Raw genomic sequence first — 17,263 nt, 5'->3', positions numbered from 1 at the left:
CTATAGTTGAGGGGAAAATAAGCAGAAATGTAATTTTTTCTTTGCAACATCAGATTAGCTTGGCTGTTTTGACATCTTATTTTATCCTGATTTAAATGATTGACGAAGTATGACACCTGCTATGATTTGCTGCCCTTGCTCGTCTTATCAGATGAAATATTTATGGAATATCAGTTTGAAGCAAAATGTCTTGTCCAATATACCCTCTCACCAAAACCAGAAATTGGAAGTGAAATTTGTGCGGGCAGAGTGACAAGCAACAGACCTCGGTGGCAAATTAAAAGGAAGATACTGTAGTTTGTGGAGAACTTTGTTGAATATAGTGAAAGTAAAGTTAGTTTGTTCAGTTGCTGATATGGCCCTACTGAGAGAGAGAGCTCATTTTTACTTATGTTTTTGAGACATTAGCTGTGTGCAATGTTTTTCTATATTTCACCATCTTCCATTGATGGTCTTTTGTTTTTGCTCAATTGCTCTCACAAATCCTAACATAGAACTAATTTTTGAAATCACAATCATGTTCAATCATAATTGCAAGGTCCCTTGCATAGCCATCAGCTACGTTCTAGTTACTTTCAATGAGGGTACTGTTTTCACTGAACTAATCCAGGGTTAGAGCTTTTTCTGGATTAATGTCCTGCCACCCAACGGTTAAAAAAAAAAAAGAAAAAGAAAAATGAAAAACTTACAATCAAGCTGTCAGTCAGTGATACTTGCTAATAATTGGTCCTGTCAAAAAGCAGAACAGTAATTTTGTCTTCACTCTATTTTCGAGTTTCCTCTTTCACTGAGTGTACAGTCTGTGCAGGAGCCTTGTTCATTTTGATATTCATAATGATGCCCTTATATAAAAAGGTTGTTGCCCAGGATGATTCATTGGGAAGAAGTTGATGTTCAAATCTGATTTTTTGTCAACCCTGATATGATATGCTTAAGTGAAAATCATCTCAGCATGTTCTCTTTGAGAAAGATTGTTGAAACATTATTCAATATTGGTGGTACAAAGTGTAATGTTGTCTTCCAGGTCAAAAACAAAATCTTGATGTTTATTCAATACCAGCAAGCTTATTGTTTTGCTGGTGACCTTAAAGAATCAGCTTTTAAGTGGAGAGCATGTTTTGGTCACACATGCAAAGGCCTGTTTGTTGTTTGTTTTAGTTATGTGCACAGACATTTATTTGGTTTTTAATATGTTAATTCTTAGTGGTGCAACGACTCACCATTGATCCATGAGCTGCATGGTTCGGCACACATATGTTCCTAACTATGGAGACACATGGATTAGTTGATGAGAAAAAAAGTTTAAAAGATAAAGGTTGTATCAATGAAAGTGGAAGTACAATGAACATGGCTTTGCATTGGAATAGACTCCACTAGATGGGGCAGTGTTACATGACAGTTTCTGGTCCATTGTCCAAGTTCCCTCAGTGTTGCATGTTGACCACCCCTGCACCCAAAGTGCGGATAAGTTGGCTGCTCTGGCTTTATTTACTGCAGACACAATGGCATATTCTGTTGAGCAAAACAAGTGTGTCGGATTTGTGCTTATGCTGTGCTTGGGCCACGTTATGAAATCCTGTTGTTTGAGATCATCATGCAATCAAGTCTTTACGTGTGCATGAATTATCCCAGGCAGATAATTCTCACAGCGGTGCGCAAGATGAGGTGCCCGGTGCTGCTGGACACGCACTCTCCATGAGAATCACTCAGGCTCAAATCTGAATCGTACTGACAGATGCAAAAAAAAAAGATTTAAAAAAATGAAACAATTGGGGTTTTTTTTAGTCAAAAACAAATAAAAAGGCGAAGATTTTATTGTTAACATGTTCCATTGATATAAATAAGTGCGAAAGAAGTTTTCTTATCCATTCCGCCACAACTTGGAGAGACTGGTTTGCACAGGTAAAATGAGAGTTGCCGTCAACATGGTGCATTATAGGTAAGGTTACAGGCTTATGTGAGAATTACACTATTCAGGTGTCAAGGTTGCAAGCTGGTTGGCCATGGTGCGTTTGTAGGTGATGCAGTAGGTGTGGTAGAACCTGAGGGGACATTCTATCAGCTTTTAATGGTACAGTGTCTAATATACCTTTGTTAATGACATGCAATGTTGCGTTCATGCTGACTCATGTCAGTATTTCGCTCAGTGATTTCCCATTACAAATAAACTGTCGATGTTGCTTTGGAGCTATGGGGATTTTGGAAGGGATTTATATAAAAACCTGAGATGTGGTATTGTGTCCAATGATGTTTTATTAATATTCTCCACTTAAGGGTCTCAAATCTGTTTCCTCTTAGTGTGACTCTTGTCAACTCACAATAGAGGAGAAGTATCTACACGCACACTCAAGTGCACAACATTTGGAGAAAGATACTATGACTTGAAACAAGCCTGTGGTCTCTGCCTGCTGTTTTCCTCACCATTCCAATGCCGATGCATCTTCCATTTTTACCACCCCGTTGTTTCCTCTTGAAAAGACACTTGATAGATTATGAGCCTTTCCTCTCTAATGACACACCATCTTTCTGTCAAATGTTAACAATGCATCTTGTCTTGTGTTTTTCATCCATTTTATTTGTGACTCTTCCTCTCCATCTGTTTTCGTCTAGATTGATCTTGCTCTTTTTCTCTCTTGGCGACTATCCCTGTCCGTCATCTTCTTACAAAATGCTTTTCTTAACAAATCTTTTGGTTTTTTTTCCTCAGGTGAACAAGCAGCAGCTTCAGGCAGTTAAGGAGAGATTCCTGGCCTTCCTCAACGGAGAGACTCAGATTGTGGCAGATGAAGCTTTCTGTAACGCTGTTAGGAGTTATTATGAGGTAAAGCTTTTATTACTTTGGTTACAGCTTAGATCAGGGAAAACCTATTAATAAGATAATAACATGCTCATTTATTGTTAATAATCTGTAATGATGTTGTTTTTTTGGAGTGAACTTCAGGACCATTCCATTTTAATATATTAGGCTTAGTAAAACACTTATCAGTACTGATGAACTTGATTAATTTCAGGCTAATATATTATGGTACTATATGTATTATGGTAATATATGTTCCCTAATCAAAACTTACTGGAATGTTTGGCTTTGAAAGTGATTGTTCCCCTCTGAAAGAAGAAGTGATGGTTTCCCTCTGTTCCAATATCAAATTCATTTGACCATATTTTTGTGAGGCGCAATGTGAATCTATGGAATGGTCTTTGGCGAATTTGCCATTAACGTTCATATTAAATACATTAAAGGAAAATAATATAATATAAAAAGCTATTCATATACAGTTTATATTTTCATTATTATTGTGTATTTAATTTCCGTATTTCTGGAGGAAAAAAAAATCATTTAAGAGGAGCTCAGTTTTATCCTCTCTCAATTCCAAATTCCACCCTGTTATCATGTAGGATGGATGCTCAAGGTCTCTCTTGTCTCTTGCTTAAAAATGATGAAACATTCATTTATGTTGCACCTTTCTCCACAGCTGAAGGACACTTCAGAGTTGAAAGATACAGATCATGTTTGAACTGCTTTCTGTCAGGTTGATGGATTTGTGGCTGTCTTTTGATGCCGAAGTGGCACTAAGTGTTTTGGATTCCTTCAGCTGCACTCTAAGAGAGTTGGGGCTCAGCACCCAAACAAGTCTTTTTAGAATAAAGAGTCCTTCTTATATGCGTTTGCTGTATTCTGCTGGCAATCTGCTGGTAATAAGAAAACTGAAGAAAAAAGTCAGTTCAAATATCTAATCTCAAATGGTTGGAGCGTGTGTGGCCATAGTCTTGACTGCCTAGTTCCTATACTGTAAGGTAAGGTTTTGGTGATAGGTCTGTCCCTCCCTTACCCTCTGAAATAAAACATGGTGGCAAACCTTCCTGAAACTAGCGATACAAGACACTTCTAAATAGCAATTGGAATGTATACAATTTTATCCTGTCATAATGGTTGCTGTGGATGGACCCAAGTACAACTAGTGTGGTTGACAGAGGACACGGAGAGCCAGATTAAATTAGATAATTTAATCGGATGAAAAAATATAGATAGACAAGTGATGATAAATAAGGGCGCCAGATGCCAAAACGCGAACCGGGAACAACACACAAGGAAAGGGAAGAAATCTGCAAAACAAGAGCGAGAGTAATTAGAAATCAGCGTCCTGCTAAAACTGGGAGAACAGAAAAGCACACCCAGAGTTGAGCTCAATGCGGTGGCGACAAACAGAAAGCGCTTGGTGGTGGTGACACACGCAAGGCTAAAACTTCACGGATTAACCGAGGAGTGAGATTACTAAAACTTCTCACACGCGGACTGAATTGAAGAGGAGGAAAGCGAGAGTGAGACTACACTGCATTCCAAATTATTATGCAAATGATGTTTTTGTTTGATTTTCCTAAATGCTTGATGCAAATAACGATCAACATAATTTTCAAGTCATTAGCTGTTGAAATTTATTTCAAATGTTATTGAACAAAACTCCTCATGACTCCTCAAACAGTATTTAAAAAATAAATAAAAAACTTAAAACGCACTGTTCCAAATTATTATGCACAACATAGTTTCAAGACATTTTCTAGTTTGTAAAGAACTGAAAATAGTAATTTGTTGAATTTACAGCAACATAAGGTCATGTTTACTAAAATAAAAAAGCAATTACAATCCAAAACATCTTAACAGGTCAAGTTACATGTTAACATAGGACCCCTTGTTTGATAGCAGCTTCACAATCCTTGCATCCATAGAACTTGTGAGTTGATGGACAGTTTCTGCTTGAATGTCTTTGCAGGATGTCAGAACAGCCTCCCAGAGTTGCTGTTTGGATGTGAACTGCCTCCCACCCTCATAGATCTTTTGCTTGAGGATCCTCCAGAGATTCTCAATGGGATTGAGGTCAGGGGAGGATGGGGGCCACACCATGAGGTTCTCCCCTTTTATGCCCATAGCAGCCAATGAAGCAGAGGTATTCCTTCCAGCATGAGATGGTGCATTGTCGTGCATGAAGATGATTTTGTTTCGGAAAGCACAATTTTTCCTTTTGTACCATGGAAGAAAGTGGCCAGTCAGAAATATAGTCAACATACTCATTCATTTTCACACCTTCAGGGACCCTAAAGGGCTCGACCAGATCTTTCCTTAGGATTCCAGCCCAAAACATGACTCCGCCACCTCCTTGCTGACATCGCAGCCTTGTTGGGACATGGTGGCCATGCACCAACCATCCACTACTCCATCCATCTGGACCATCCAGGGTTGCACGGCACTCATCAGTCAACAAGACTGTTTGAAAATTGGTCTTCACGTATCCCTTGGCCCACTGCAGCCGTTTCTGCTTGCGAACGTTGTTTGGGGGTGGTCGAATAGAAGGTTTATGCATAACTGCAACCCTCTGGAGGATCCTCAAGCAAAAGATCTATGAGGGTGGGAGGCAGTTCACATCCAAACAGCAACTCCTGCATCCTGCAAAGACATTCAAGCCGAAACTGTCCATCAACTCACAAGTTCTATGGATGCAAGAATTGTGAAGCTGCTATCAAACAAGGGGTCCTATGTTAACATGTAACTTGACCTGTTAAGATGTTTTGGATTGTAATAGCTTTTTGTTTTAGTAAACATGACCTTATATTGCTGTAAATTCAACAAATTACTATTTTCAGTTCTTTACAAACTAGAAAATGTCTTGAAACTATGTTGTGCATAATAATTTGGAACAGTGCGTTTTAAGTTTTTTATTTATTTTTTAAATACTGTTTTCATTAGGAGTTTTGTTCAATAACATTTGAAATAAATTTCGACAGCTGATGACTTGAAAATTATGTTGATCGTTATTTGCATCGAGTATTTTGGAAAATCAAACCAAAACATCATTTGCATAATAATTTGGAACGCAGTGTAGGAAGAGCGAGGATAGAAAGCTACGGCTGAATGAGAATTCAAGCGCGCACAGAATTAAGAAATTCACAGGGTTTAAGGAGCAAGAACATGGAAGTCTTGAAAAAGCTTTTACCTGAATGAACGTAACGCTACAATCCGGCCCACGTAGCTGGCGTCGGGAAGAATATATCCACAAGGAAGGGAATTAGCGGAATGATCGCCAGCTGCGTATGCCTGTAAAGATGGAGGAAAGGCAGGGAACCGAAACGAGAGAGGGTCATGAAATAAAAGCACATGAAAAGAACGTGGAGAGAAATACAATAAATATATAAAAACAGATGGACAGGTACAAACATGACATAACCATTCTGATTTCATTATCGATACTGCCTAACAATTCAGTTCCTCAGAGATTTTCTTATTGATTCTCAATTGGAAAATCGGGAAAAGAAACAGTTCATTCAGTATTAATAGATTTGGTTGTTCTATTAGATCTTAGCAAGAGCGTGTGGGAAAAAAAAGTAGGGAATTATGGTATGGTACGGAAATGACAGTATTTTTAATCAAAAACGCCAAAATGAACTTGACTGTTTGAATATTAAATGATTTAATTCAATCCTTTTCAGAGTAATATTCTGTTAAAGAAAATGAATTTCACTCACTGTACCTTCATGCAGACTCGACTTGCTTCTCAGGAAATTTGTCACTTTTATGTGAACCATTTCCAGCGTCACAGAAGGCTTCAGATTCAGATTGCTGAATCTGAACATCTCAGTCAAATTCACTTTTAAAACATGGCAAGTGAAAAGTGGCAGTCACTCAGAGCAAATCACAGTTGAGAGTCAATGTGGTTGTGGTACTTGGACTCTTTTGATGGCGACATGTCAGCAAAGTACCCCTGAACTGTTAGAGGAAATGAGAACACATTTTTTACCTTACTTAATCTCACTTAAGGGTATTAACTGGATCGAAGAACAGGGAGACTTGCTGTCAAATTATCGATTAATAAATGGATATTTAGCTTAACAACGCATTCTCACTATGGCATGACAGACAAATTGTACTGCCAGTGTTGACAGATTAGCCGTTTGAATAAAATCAAATGGTTCCCATCCAGCATTTACCGACGTTCAAGAAGGATGGTTGGGGTTAGGAAGAGGATAGAGGGGGTGATCATAAGAGTTGCATAAATTGGTCAACATATCTGGAAGAAAGATCTCTTTGAAAAACAATTCTCTTTCACACAGCTTTCAAAATCTGTCAAGAGGATATCAATAAATGTAAGTTTGAACTACAATCCAGCAGAGAAACATGGGTATTCAAGTATTTTTTGTTTGTATTTGTTAAGTTACATTAAGGTGAAATTGACAAATTTGGCTGCTTTGCTGAAATAACCGTGTTATAATTGGAAGAGCGAGATGGACTACAAAATGTGTACGCTGAATGTTCCTTACAATCCCACAATCCTTGACACTTGATCTTGATGAAGTCCATCCGTGCTGCATTGGCATTGTTGGGCACCGTTGATCCATTAACCTTCGTGTGAGTTTCATGAATGAGCTTTGCACACTTAACATTGCTATGACTAGTCTGAACAGCTTCGGCTAAGGTTTGTTTTGGATAGGCTTATTTCTCAACTACTCCTAAATGCATGAACATTGGGGCCTTTGTGTTTCTGCAAATTTTTTTTTTTTATAATAACGTGGAAGCCTCATTCTCCATAGGGTTTATACTGTAATTGCAGCTGTGCACCTTACAATAGACAAATATTTCAAGTAAAGCAACAACACAAATGGGTACGTACGCCATTTCTTCATGGAACAAAGCTGTTTTGCCAAACAGAGTCGTGGTTGGCCCATAGCACTGGACAGAGGGGGAAGATACAGTGAGTATACTCACACCAACACTGTTGTGTCGGCCCCAACTGCCTGTTGAATGTGTGCAAGCCATGTTATTCCTCTTTTACACCACAACTCATCTCCTTTCTGCCGTTGTCTGCCTCTCGTCAACGGAATTTTCCATCATCAGCTCTGAGATCTTATCAACCACTAGCAGCCTGGAGACTGCACACAAGTGGGAGATAAAAGGATCTCGCTGAATCCTTCCATAGCTGCATTTGTTTCGCTATAGAATTGCTGAAGGGGCGAGGAGTCTACTCTGACCCCAGGTTCTGTCTGCAATCACTGCACTCACACGCCATTTCCATTCTGTGCTACCAGAAGTGTCAGCATCTTGCAAGATGATGACAGCAAAAGTGTCTCTGCTTTTTAATGCATGCATTGTAAATGAGACAGCGTAGTTCTGACATTGATGTGGATTGACTGAAAAGTCTGCAGCAAAGAGGGGTCCAAACGTTAAAGCTTAAAGAATGTTTAAGATGGGGAAAATCCAACCATGTCTCTCATCCTCATAATTTCTCAAACTTCCTTTACTGAGAAGAAAGCTAATGACTGAGGTGCACATGATTTATTTGTCTGTCTATATGAACATCTAATATGTTGTAATGAAGCGATTTTATTTATTGATTTGTCTGAGAATGCAGTCATCGTAGGCACAGTTCTTTGGTACATTTTAGGGATGCACAGATGCATCCGACGATGAGATCCGACAATGATGCGTGTTTTTTCCAATTCCAAAAATGAGTAGTGTACGTAGTACTTGCATTTGAGTACTTGTTGATACTGAGTACTTAAGCCATTACACATACAGTAGTTACTTTGAGTTTTCTTATCGGCGCATCCCTAGTACTTTTCAATACTTTTTACTTTCAACGTTGTGTTCAATGAATAATTCTTGAAAGGATAACTCGCCACAACAGCCACCTATTGTTTGACTTTTGTTGCAAGTCCAGTGGCACTCGTACTGCAAACATTGAAAAATTATTATAGATGAACACGCGTGTCATTGAACACGATTGCGTTTCTGATGCTGCACACTGTCTTCTGTCAGTTCTGTTTTGGGTTACATTTTGGGTGAACACAGAGCACGCCTGAGTGAGAGCGGACCACGCTTAGATATTTTGTATCTTGCTTTTTACAAGTACACCGCTCAATTACAATACTGGCAGTGGTGTTATTAATCTACAGTTTCTAACCTTGGAGGAGTGATTTTTACAATGCATCAGCTTTGTCATAATTGGCATTTGTATGTGCTGGTGTGATGATCCAAAATGTCACAAGTTATTGGTATTCAATCAGTAAACTCTGCAGAAGATGGATTGCTTAGATCTTTATTCACAAGCTTGCCAAACTTAAGTTGTCGATTACCCCAAAATTATTTCAAAGTCTTTTTACTTGCTTGCCAGGGTTCCATAAGGAGACAGTATTAATGTATTTCATCGTTTCCTCCTCCTTTGATATGAATATTTTCCCTTTTTGATCTGGCCTCCTACAATGAATTTCTCACCAGCTGTGACTTAGCTTGTGTTACTTTGAATGGGACCGACAGATGTGCTGTCTAAAAGTGGGAGAGTTCAGGTTTTTGTCATTTATCTGATTTCTGGCAGTATTAAATAACAATGCTGTTCTGTCCTTATAACAAATAGAATGTGAATTCCAACATGAAATAGTCTTTTCGTTATATAGTGGGCCTGAATTACTATTATTATTATTTTTTATGATTCAAATTGACATTGAAACATAATAAAATGTTATTTTATAAATTTCCAAAATTTTATGTTGGTGGTCGATTTATTTCGTATGTTAAGAATAATTCGAAAAAGGAATTTGCCCTAATATTGTCAATATTGTCAAAATAAATTCGAATTCAATTTTTCCTCCAAGTTGTTCAGGCCTGAAGTGTTAATAAATACTAAGGTTCACACTTCACCTTTGCCTACTAAATTCAATAACGATAAAAAGATGAATCGACTGGATTGAAAAGGATAAGCATTGAAGCCTATTTTAGGAACAAGCTTCGAGTGAAAGTCAATGAATTCCATCATTGTGGATTTTGGAAATTAAATTACCTTTAAATACATAAAAATACAAAGTAAGTGAGTCATGAATCAATATCTATATTAGTTACATTTATTAGCTATTGAAAATTGATAATCAATTTCCATCTCTTTCAATTGTATTAATTGATTAAAGTATAGGTTTCTTTCTTTTTTTGTAGCTGTTTTGCTATTTGGGTGTTTGCAGTTTCATTTTCCATTTTTCTTCCAAGACCGCGCTCCCTTTGAGGCCAGAGTTAATTAGATATGTAAATCAAATGTTTTTTATTTACAAGTTATTGGTTATTAAAAGAGCATCGCTGATAAAGGAAAGTAATTTTGGCCCTGATATGCTCACTAAACACTGGAATCACCAAAGAATGTCTGTGAAAAAAAAAACAAAAAAAAACAAGCAGCCCTGAAAATAAAATGATTCAACAGCCGTCAATAAAATATGTATTGGAGTGTATTAATACTATCCACCAAACGCTTTGTGAACTAATGCCACACCACTTGGGAGGTGAGTGGTCAGTACCATCTTCACCTGGATTCTTGCATGCCATTTTGTGCCTCGCTGTGCTGGTCTGACAGCCGCAATTTAATTTCCCTATTATATGATCAATGCAGAGTTATGTTATAATTATCCTACAATTCTACGTCACTGAATGCCATTTTCATCTCACTGTTTTGTCATGATTGCCCTGAAATTTGCTAAGAACGATTGTGACATTCAGTGCAGTGACATGAGTGCAGCGGCAGCAGCCTGTGTGGTATTGGTTTGCCTCCCTTTTTTTTTTCTTCAAATAGCTGTTGAGGGTGAAATGGCTGAACTCTGCTGCAAATGGAATCCAAGATATTTTGAGCATTAAAGTAATAAACTGGATACCCAGTGGCATTTAGAAGAACACTTATGGATTAAAACTAGATTAAACCGACAAAATTATGGTCCTTTTTAAATGCCAGGCTACTTTGTCTTTCTGCATAATAAAAATCCTATTACAACCCAAATAAATATGTAATCATCATTTCCTAACTGTGTCTCTGTGGCTGGACACTCAGAAATACTGTGGACCACTAATGAATTAAAAGGTTTGTTTTGTCACATTTTTTGTCAAACATTTGTTTGAATTTATCTCAAAGTGATTCAGTTGACATTACATCAAAGACATTTATTTCTTCCAAAAAATTAAAGAACAAATGAATAAATAAACCCAACAACAAAAGCGCCATTGTCCAAGCAAGATAAGTGCTCACGTGGCTTTATCCGAATTAAACAAATTATTTTTCTATTACGAACAAATACTTACTTAAAACTTTTGAATATGTAATGATATAGTACAATGTTGGCGGATCACTTGAAGAGGATTTTTTTTAATCGTTAGATTATAGAAGCTTCAGCTCTTAAAATCATCAATATGGAATTAACACTGTTGAAAAAAGCTTGATTAACATATGTATGTAATTTTTCTGAGACTTGTTTTTGTAACTTTGTTTTGAAAAAAAAAAGAAACTTATCATCTTTCAATTGTTATTAGTGGTTTCCCTTAGTTTTTTAGCGATATTACCAATGCCATTTTTGATACCACAGGCTTTAAAAATGACAAATACTAAAATAGGCATGGAAGATTTTTTTTAAATACGAAAAAATGGAACCACAGATCAATTAAATACATGCATCAATTTAGCAAGTAAAATTAGAAGACATTTTATTTTCACTAAGTGCAATTAAATGCAAAAATAAATAACATAAGTTCTCAATTCTTGATCCTCCCACAGCTGGTTATTTTAGCTGTTTCCTGCTTCCATGTGTATCTTTTATAGAAGACAGCATGTTTGAGTCATGTTAGCACGCTGTAGCCGCGCATTATAGCTAATAACAAAACAAACATTTATTGAGTAGCAAGCTAAAACACAGCCAGTAGCATGCTCGCCACTATTAATGACAAAACAACCAACATGAATGCAGTACTACCAACAGACATCATTTATCAGTTAAACATAAGAAGATGATAAAACTTGACCAACCTGTCGGAAGTTGTCATGACGACCATGGTGCTGATATCTGCTGCTGTGCTGCCTGCATAGGCCACACACACAGTGGTATCTGTATATGTACCCTGGAAAATATAGCACAATACAATGAATCTGGATAAGGAGTATATTTTTGTATATATATCTGAGATATTTTTGTCCACTTAAGTTCCCAATGGTCAGATTTCTGTGCTAAGTTGTGTTTGACTGAGCAGATGGCGGCGTTCGACTTTAAGCATTCTAGTCTTTTCTTTTTCACGGTTCCACTTCAAACATACAGTATCTGTTAAAGTGTCATGAACATGGTGCAGTATGGCTTGCGGCAAATGAAGCAGTCATGGTCAGGCCTTTCATCTCTGAATCGCCACTTTTTTTAATGAAGATGAAGTAATTGGATTGTATTATGAACTGTCAGATCAATTCAGCTTCAAATCTTGTGAAAGATGACACATGGCATCCTTAAAATCAACCAAAGTGGGTGTCAGATCTTCTCGTGCTATAGCTATGAAATGTTGCAGTATTTTAACTCTTTGTTGCTTCGGTGCTTGGGCAGGATGAGACAATCTTCGGACTCACAACTTGGCGCCACCACTGGCGTGTAAATAATTTAGTGAAATTTTTAAGGCCCAATTATTTCGAGCAGCAGGAAGAGGAGAAGTCTCCTGCTGATCGATTCATTAGCTATAATGGTTGACATTTATGTTGGCAGATGAAAAAGTGGGGGAACATGCAGAGTCCAGTGAACAACAGCGGGCAATCTGACCAGCGTCAACGAGTGCTGGTGTGTCTGTGTTGGTGTGTGCGTGCTTGCCGACTTGCCCGTGTGTATTTGAAGTCTGAACCTTCCCTTGCATCCACTTTTCCTTTTCTTAAACGGAAAGGTCGACACTGAGGACTGTCATGATAGTACATTGCCAAGGAGGGCACCTTTGGTAAAAAAAAATAATAAAAGAAAATGTACAAGACTCACCCACTTCTTTAAATAAACTGTGTTTAGCTGTACTGTGACAGGTAGACGCTATAGCATCAAGCAATATATGGCTTGAACAACAAAAACAACTTGGGTGTTGGCTGCTTTTAAATTGCTGGAAGGATCTTCAATTGATCCAAACACACAGCGGCGAAACAGGGGGTCATGAGCTCCTGCAGGTTGACAGGAAACCTGGAGCCTACATGGAGGAAATAACCTTTATGCATCACCTAATGAGAGATTTAACTGTTATGGTGATGTTCTATATTTATCCCACTGTATCTCAAAGCCAAAACTGTCTGTTGATTTACTTTTGAATAAAATGAACAAAATTGACAAAACCATACATAGTCAATATGTCAATTTTTTTAACCACTTTCTTTCTTTTTCTTGACCGATGATATTGTGTTTTTGTCCTACAAAGTGATGCAGTGCTGCTGTAGTGTTTTTTAAACTAAACCACTTTCTCCTGAAGCATTATATTATAGCTTGACTGACTGTTACTGTATACCTCAATGTCATCTGAGCATTTTTTTTATTGAATTATGAAATAGCAAGGGGAATTAAAGATTTAACTGGCATTGTGTGTAGAGTCTTGATGTCTTTTTGATGCTATTTGACTGTGGGATTTGTAAAAAACATTTTCTTTGGCAACTGGCAACAGTTAATAGAAAATGACCTTGATTGGTTGCTTTTCGCTGTACGTTGAATGGCATGCTCAAAACTGACGTTTGTCACGGCCATAGCTTTACATGCAAGACGAGCGGTGGAAACTGAAATAGTTCATTTAGCAATAATAACATCTTGAATGTTCATATCTCAATAGTGATGCAATAACAATAACCTGTATCTTTGAGCCCTCATCCCAATATGTAATAACTTGGATTTAGTGTGTTGTGTAGAAGCTAAACTACAAAATGAGCTGTAGTTGAGCATTGTATAAAAAAAATAAAAAAAATAAATCACCTTTGTATCAAAGATTTTTTTTTTCATCTACTGCTGACTACCCACTTCACGAGATGCAAAGGCAACAGCTTTGGGTGTTTTGAACACTGTTACACCATTAAAACATGCCCTCTGGGCAAGGCGTTTTGCACGTGTGAGCTTGGTAATGGCTCTCCAACCATAGGGAAGGCAGCATCTGGGTGCACTCAAAGGCTGTTCAAGAAACGACAAAAAGGGTTTTTGTTTTTTTTTGGCTTTTTGCAGCCATTCACCTTTTTTTGTTGTGAAAGTGCCATATACACACAATACACTACAGTTGCAGTTAACATTTTAACATTGATGAAGTAAATTGACAATTTCATTTGATTTATCTGTTTTTAAAATCTGCAGCTGTGAGAGTGCAATCTTTTGGTTACTCTCCTACTCGCATGGATTAATATGGAGCGGAAATACTTCTTTGTATGTTTTTTAAAGCAAATTTCAATAAAAATAATAGTGAAAAATTGCGAAAATAGTTCTATTCAGAACTTGGCACCAGTCACTTGCATTTGAACGATAATTCAATATGCTGTAGTTGTTCAAAACACAGTTGTGTGCAAGATTTGCCTTTTTTATCATGACTTCCAATTACGGGGAAAAAAAAAAACAAATTTTACGTTCTTTAAGTCATTATATTGCTCGATTGAAGTCGTATGAGTGTCACATGATTATAGCCATTATTTTACCAAAATATAGAGTTTGAAACTAAAGTAAAACTGCAAACTATTAACAGTGTTGATCCATCGGTTTTGAGCAGAGTTTCAACATGATCACCAGAGCTCCAGAGCTGTGGCATCCACATCTACAGATTTTTCTTTCTGATGCGCAAATACCTCTGTCATAGTACAGTGAGTATAGTAAACAAATTATTTGAACTGGGGTGAGGTGTGTAGGTAAAATAAACATTATTGAAATAAAGAAAAATCTCATTTATGGATGTAGATGAGCTGCTTGCTGGAGTGTTTTTCGACTTGATTGATCTTTTTTGTTTGGGGTAAAACACTTGCATTCTCAGCTATAATTGAAGTGACTTGCCATGATTGTTGGATTGTGGAGGTCAAAAATGTCAGAGTTGAAGATCTCAGGTTTTCATTGGAGTCACTAGGAATGACAAGATTAGAAACGTATATATAGTATATCAGAGAGAGAGCTCACATAGAAAACTTGAGAGACAAACCTAGGGAGGCCAGACTCAGGTGGTATGGACAGGCAAAGAGGAGAGACAGGGAAAGGGATGTTGGAAAGGAAGAAGAGGAAGACAGCCAGTGATGAAAAAGGAGGACATGAAGAGCATAGGTTGTGAAGGAAGCGTCTGCAAGATAGGTGGAGGTGGAGGCTGACATGCTGAGGCAAGCCCTGATGGGAAATGACAAAAGATGAAGAAGACTCTGCTTTCAGACTCTGCTGTTGTAGCCGCATCCACTCAGGACTCATGGAAGAACAGGGTCTTCTACTCCGATTTCATGTTTTTATCAGTCACTCTTATGTCCTGTTGTTATTTTCTGCTTGGAACTAATTTGTAGGGATATGGTGGTCTCTCTCCATCTGTTCCTGTTTCATGCTTGGCTGGTTGACTGCTCTCCTGGGGTTCAGTCACTAACTGTCAAACCTGTTGTTGCCTGTTAAGAGTTACAGACAGCAGTGAACTGATGACAACACACATCATACAATGTGTTGTTTTGGGATTGGACATCTTGGTGGTGCTGTCACAGAACCACGTGCACAGCTTTTTTTGTTTTGTTTATTGTTTTTAATGGCACTGTGTTTTAAGCAGTGAGAAGCAGTAAAAACTTACATAGCTGTGTCATGAAATATGTTGCAGTTCCCTTCTTTTCTTTTCTCTTATTGGTCTTGATCAAATGATTGTACTGTATGTTAACTATATGCATGTTGTTTCTATTGATTTATTTGAGCAAACATTAAAGCCAGTGATGCTGTCATTCCCACATTTTAGCTAGTATAGTGCCTCCTCTCAGAAGCACAGTTTCTCTGAAATTCCACCGTTATTTATCACATGTTTAATGTTCTCACCACTGAATCATAAAACGACCAATTAAGTCTCCGGAGCAGTCAGGCTGAGCCAGCTTGTCGTTTCCATGGTATCGCTTGTCGTCAGTCACACTTTTAGACCTCAACAAAGAGCTAATGGCCCGGCTAGCTTTTATAAATGTCATTCTTTCAAGAGCCCTTTCTGTTGTGCTCACTAAAGCAGCTGGTGATTAGGTGATCATATTTGAAGACACTTATTGATATTTCATTGGATCGCAGATTGAATATGAGGGTTCCACTAGTGACCTGCCACTGTGGGGGGACTGCTGTTTTTAAACTTTTGGGATATAAATGACAAAATGAGACTCTTTCAAGGAAGATGATGCTTCACGGTTTGGCTGAAGTGTGTGAAGAAACGATGGATGGAGAGAAGGAAGAGCATTGTTGTTGATGTTGCTTTAGCCATGTTGGGGCATGACAGAGTGGAGGAGAGAGAGCAGATCTGATAAGGAGAATGAAGCCAGAAATATTGTGTGCAGGAGACTGAGTGGAGAGGAAGTAGAGCTTAGAAAATTGGAGATGGGTTTGCTCTGTTTTACCATGGTGCTGATAGAAAGACAAATGGTTTAGCCATCATTTTGATAGTATACAAAGAATGTTATGGAGGATAAGACACGCTCATGTGGAGAAATGGGAAAAAATCTGATATCACGACATGAATCATTGTATGTCACGATAACAATAAACCATGATAAAGGTTTTCAAGGAAAGACTTGAAAATATACTGTACAACGTAGTGGAGGAACGGCTCACTTTTTTTCTCCCTTTATTTGGAAGTGACATTCAACATGACTGTTACAAATTAGATGGCTGTGCAGAGATGCAACAAAATCAAGAGATAAAGACTGAAGCTCGCCATGTGTTGTGTGACTTCATTCCAAGAAGGGTGAATGTGTATATGAAAGATAGTTTCAGGATGGACGGACTGGCTGGCTACAGACAGATGGAAGGAGAGTTTCATGGAACCGATGAATGAAGAAGGTGTGCGTGTGAAGACACGTGCTGACTGACTCTAGTGGATCGTATGGAACGGCAGTTGGCCCAGACAGCATTCCAGATGAGGCATGCATCTGGGAAACAGAGGATGAAGAATTCATTACATTAATTTGTTTAATCCAGTGCACTTTCACCTCTACATATGAGAGAACGTCATGTCACTGGTTTTTAATAGAAAGGTTGATAGCTCAGAACTATAGGAACTATGGAAGGCTCAGTAGTGGTCCTGAGATCTGATGCATTTCGAGCAATCTGTTGACCCCTATAAATACAGTGCTTTTCTTGCTCGTGAAGGTGAACAGGAAGCATATGAGGTCCACTCTCATCTTCACAGTCCGAGCATCTTAGCCTTGAGTCGAGTTTGGAAGTTTTGGTGTGTTTATCTCACTCCCTTAGCAGCTGCTTGTCTCTCAGTCTCCATTAGAGTAACAGTTTTCCCACTGAC

At 38.0% G+C, this 17,263-nt stretch overlaps 1 protein-coding gene across 6 annotated transcripts in view; it reads left to right on the top strand.

Annotated features, from left to right (window-relative positions):
* Positions 1 to 17,263, top strand: part of cadps2 (Ca++-dependent secretion activator 2) — a 117,498-nt gene that overhangs the window by 26,058 nt on the left and 74,177 nt on the right. For all 6 annotated transcript variants that reach the window (XM_053884984.1, XM_053884983.1, XM_053884982.1 and 3 more), the window contains exon 2: positions 2,708 to 2,821. In XM_053884984.1, coding sequence (XP_053740959.1) covers positions 2,708 to 2,821 — 114 coding nt within the window. The remainder of the gene's footprint in view (positions 1 to 2,707; positions 2,822 to 17,263) is intronic.

The sequence above is a fragment of the Synchiropus splendidus genome, chromosome 14 (genome assembly GCF_027744825.2).
Source record: "Synchiropus splendidus isolate RoL2022-P1 chromosome 14, RoL_Sspl_1.0, whole genome shotgun sequence".
Classification (NCBI taxonomy): domain Eukaryota; kingdom Metazoa; phylum Chordata; class Actinopteri; order Syngnathiformes; family Callionymidae; genus Synchiropus; species Synchiropus splendidus.
The sequence above is the reverse complement of the archived record's forward strand: the minus strand, read 5'-3'. Positions and strand labels throughout refer to the sequence as shown.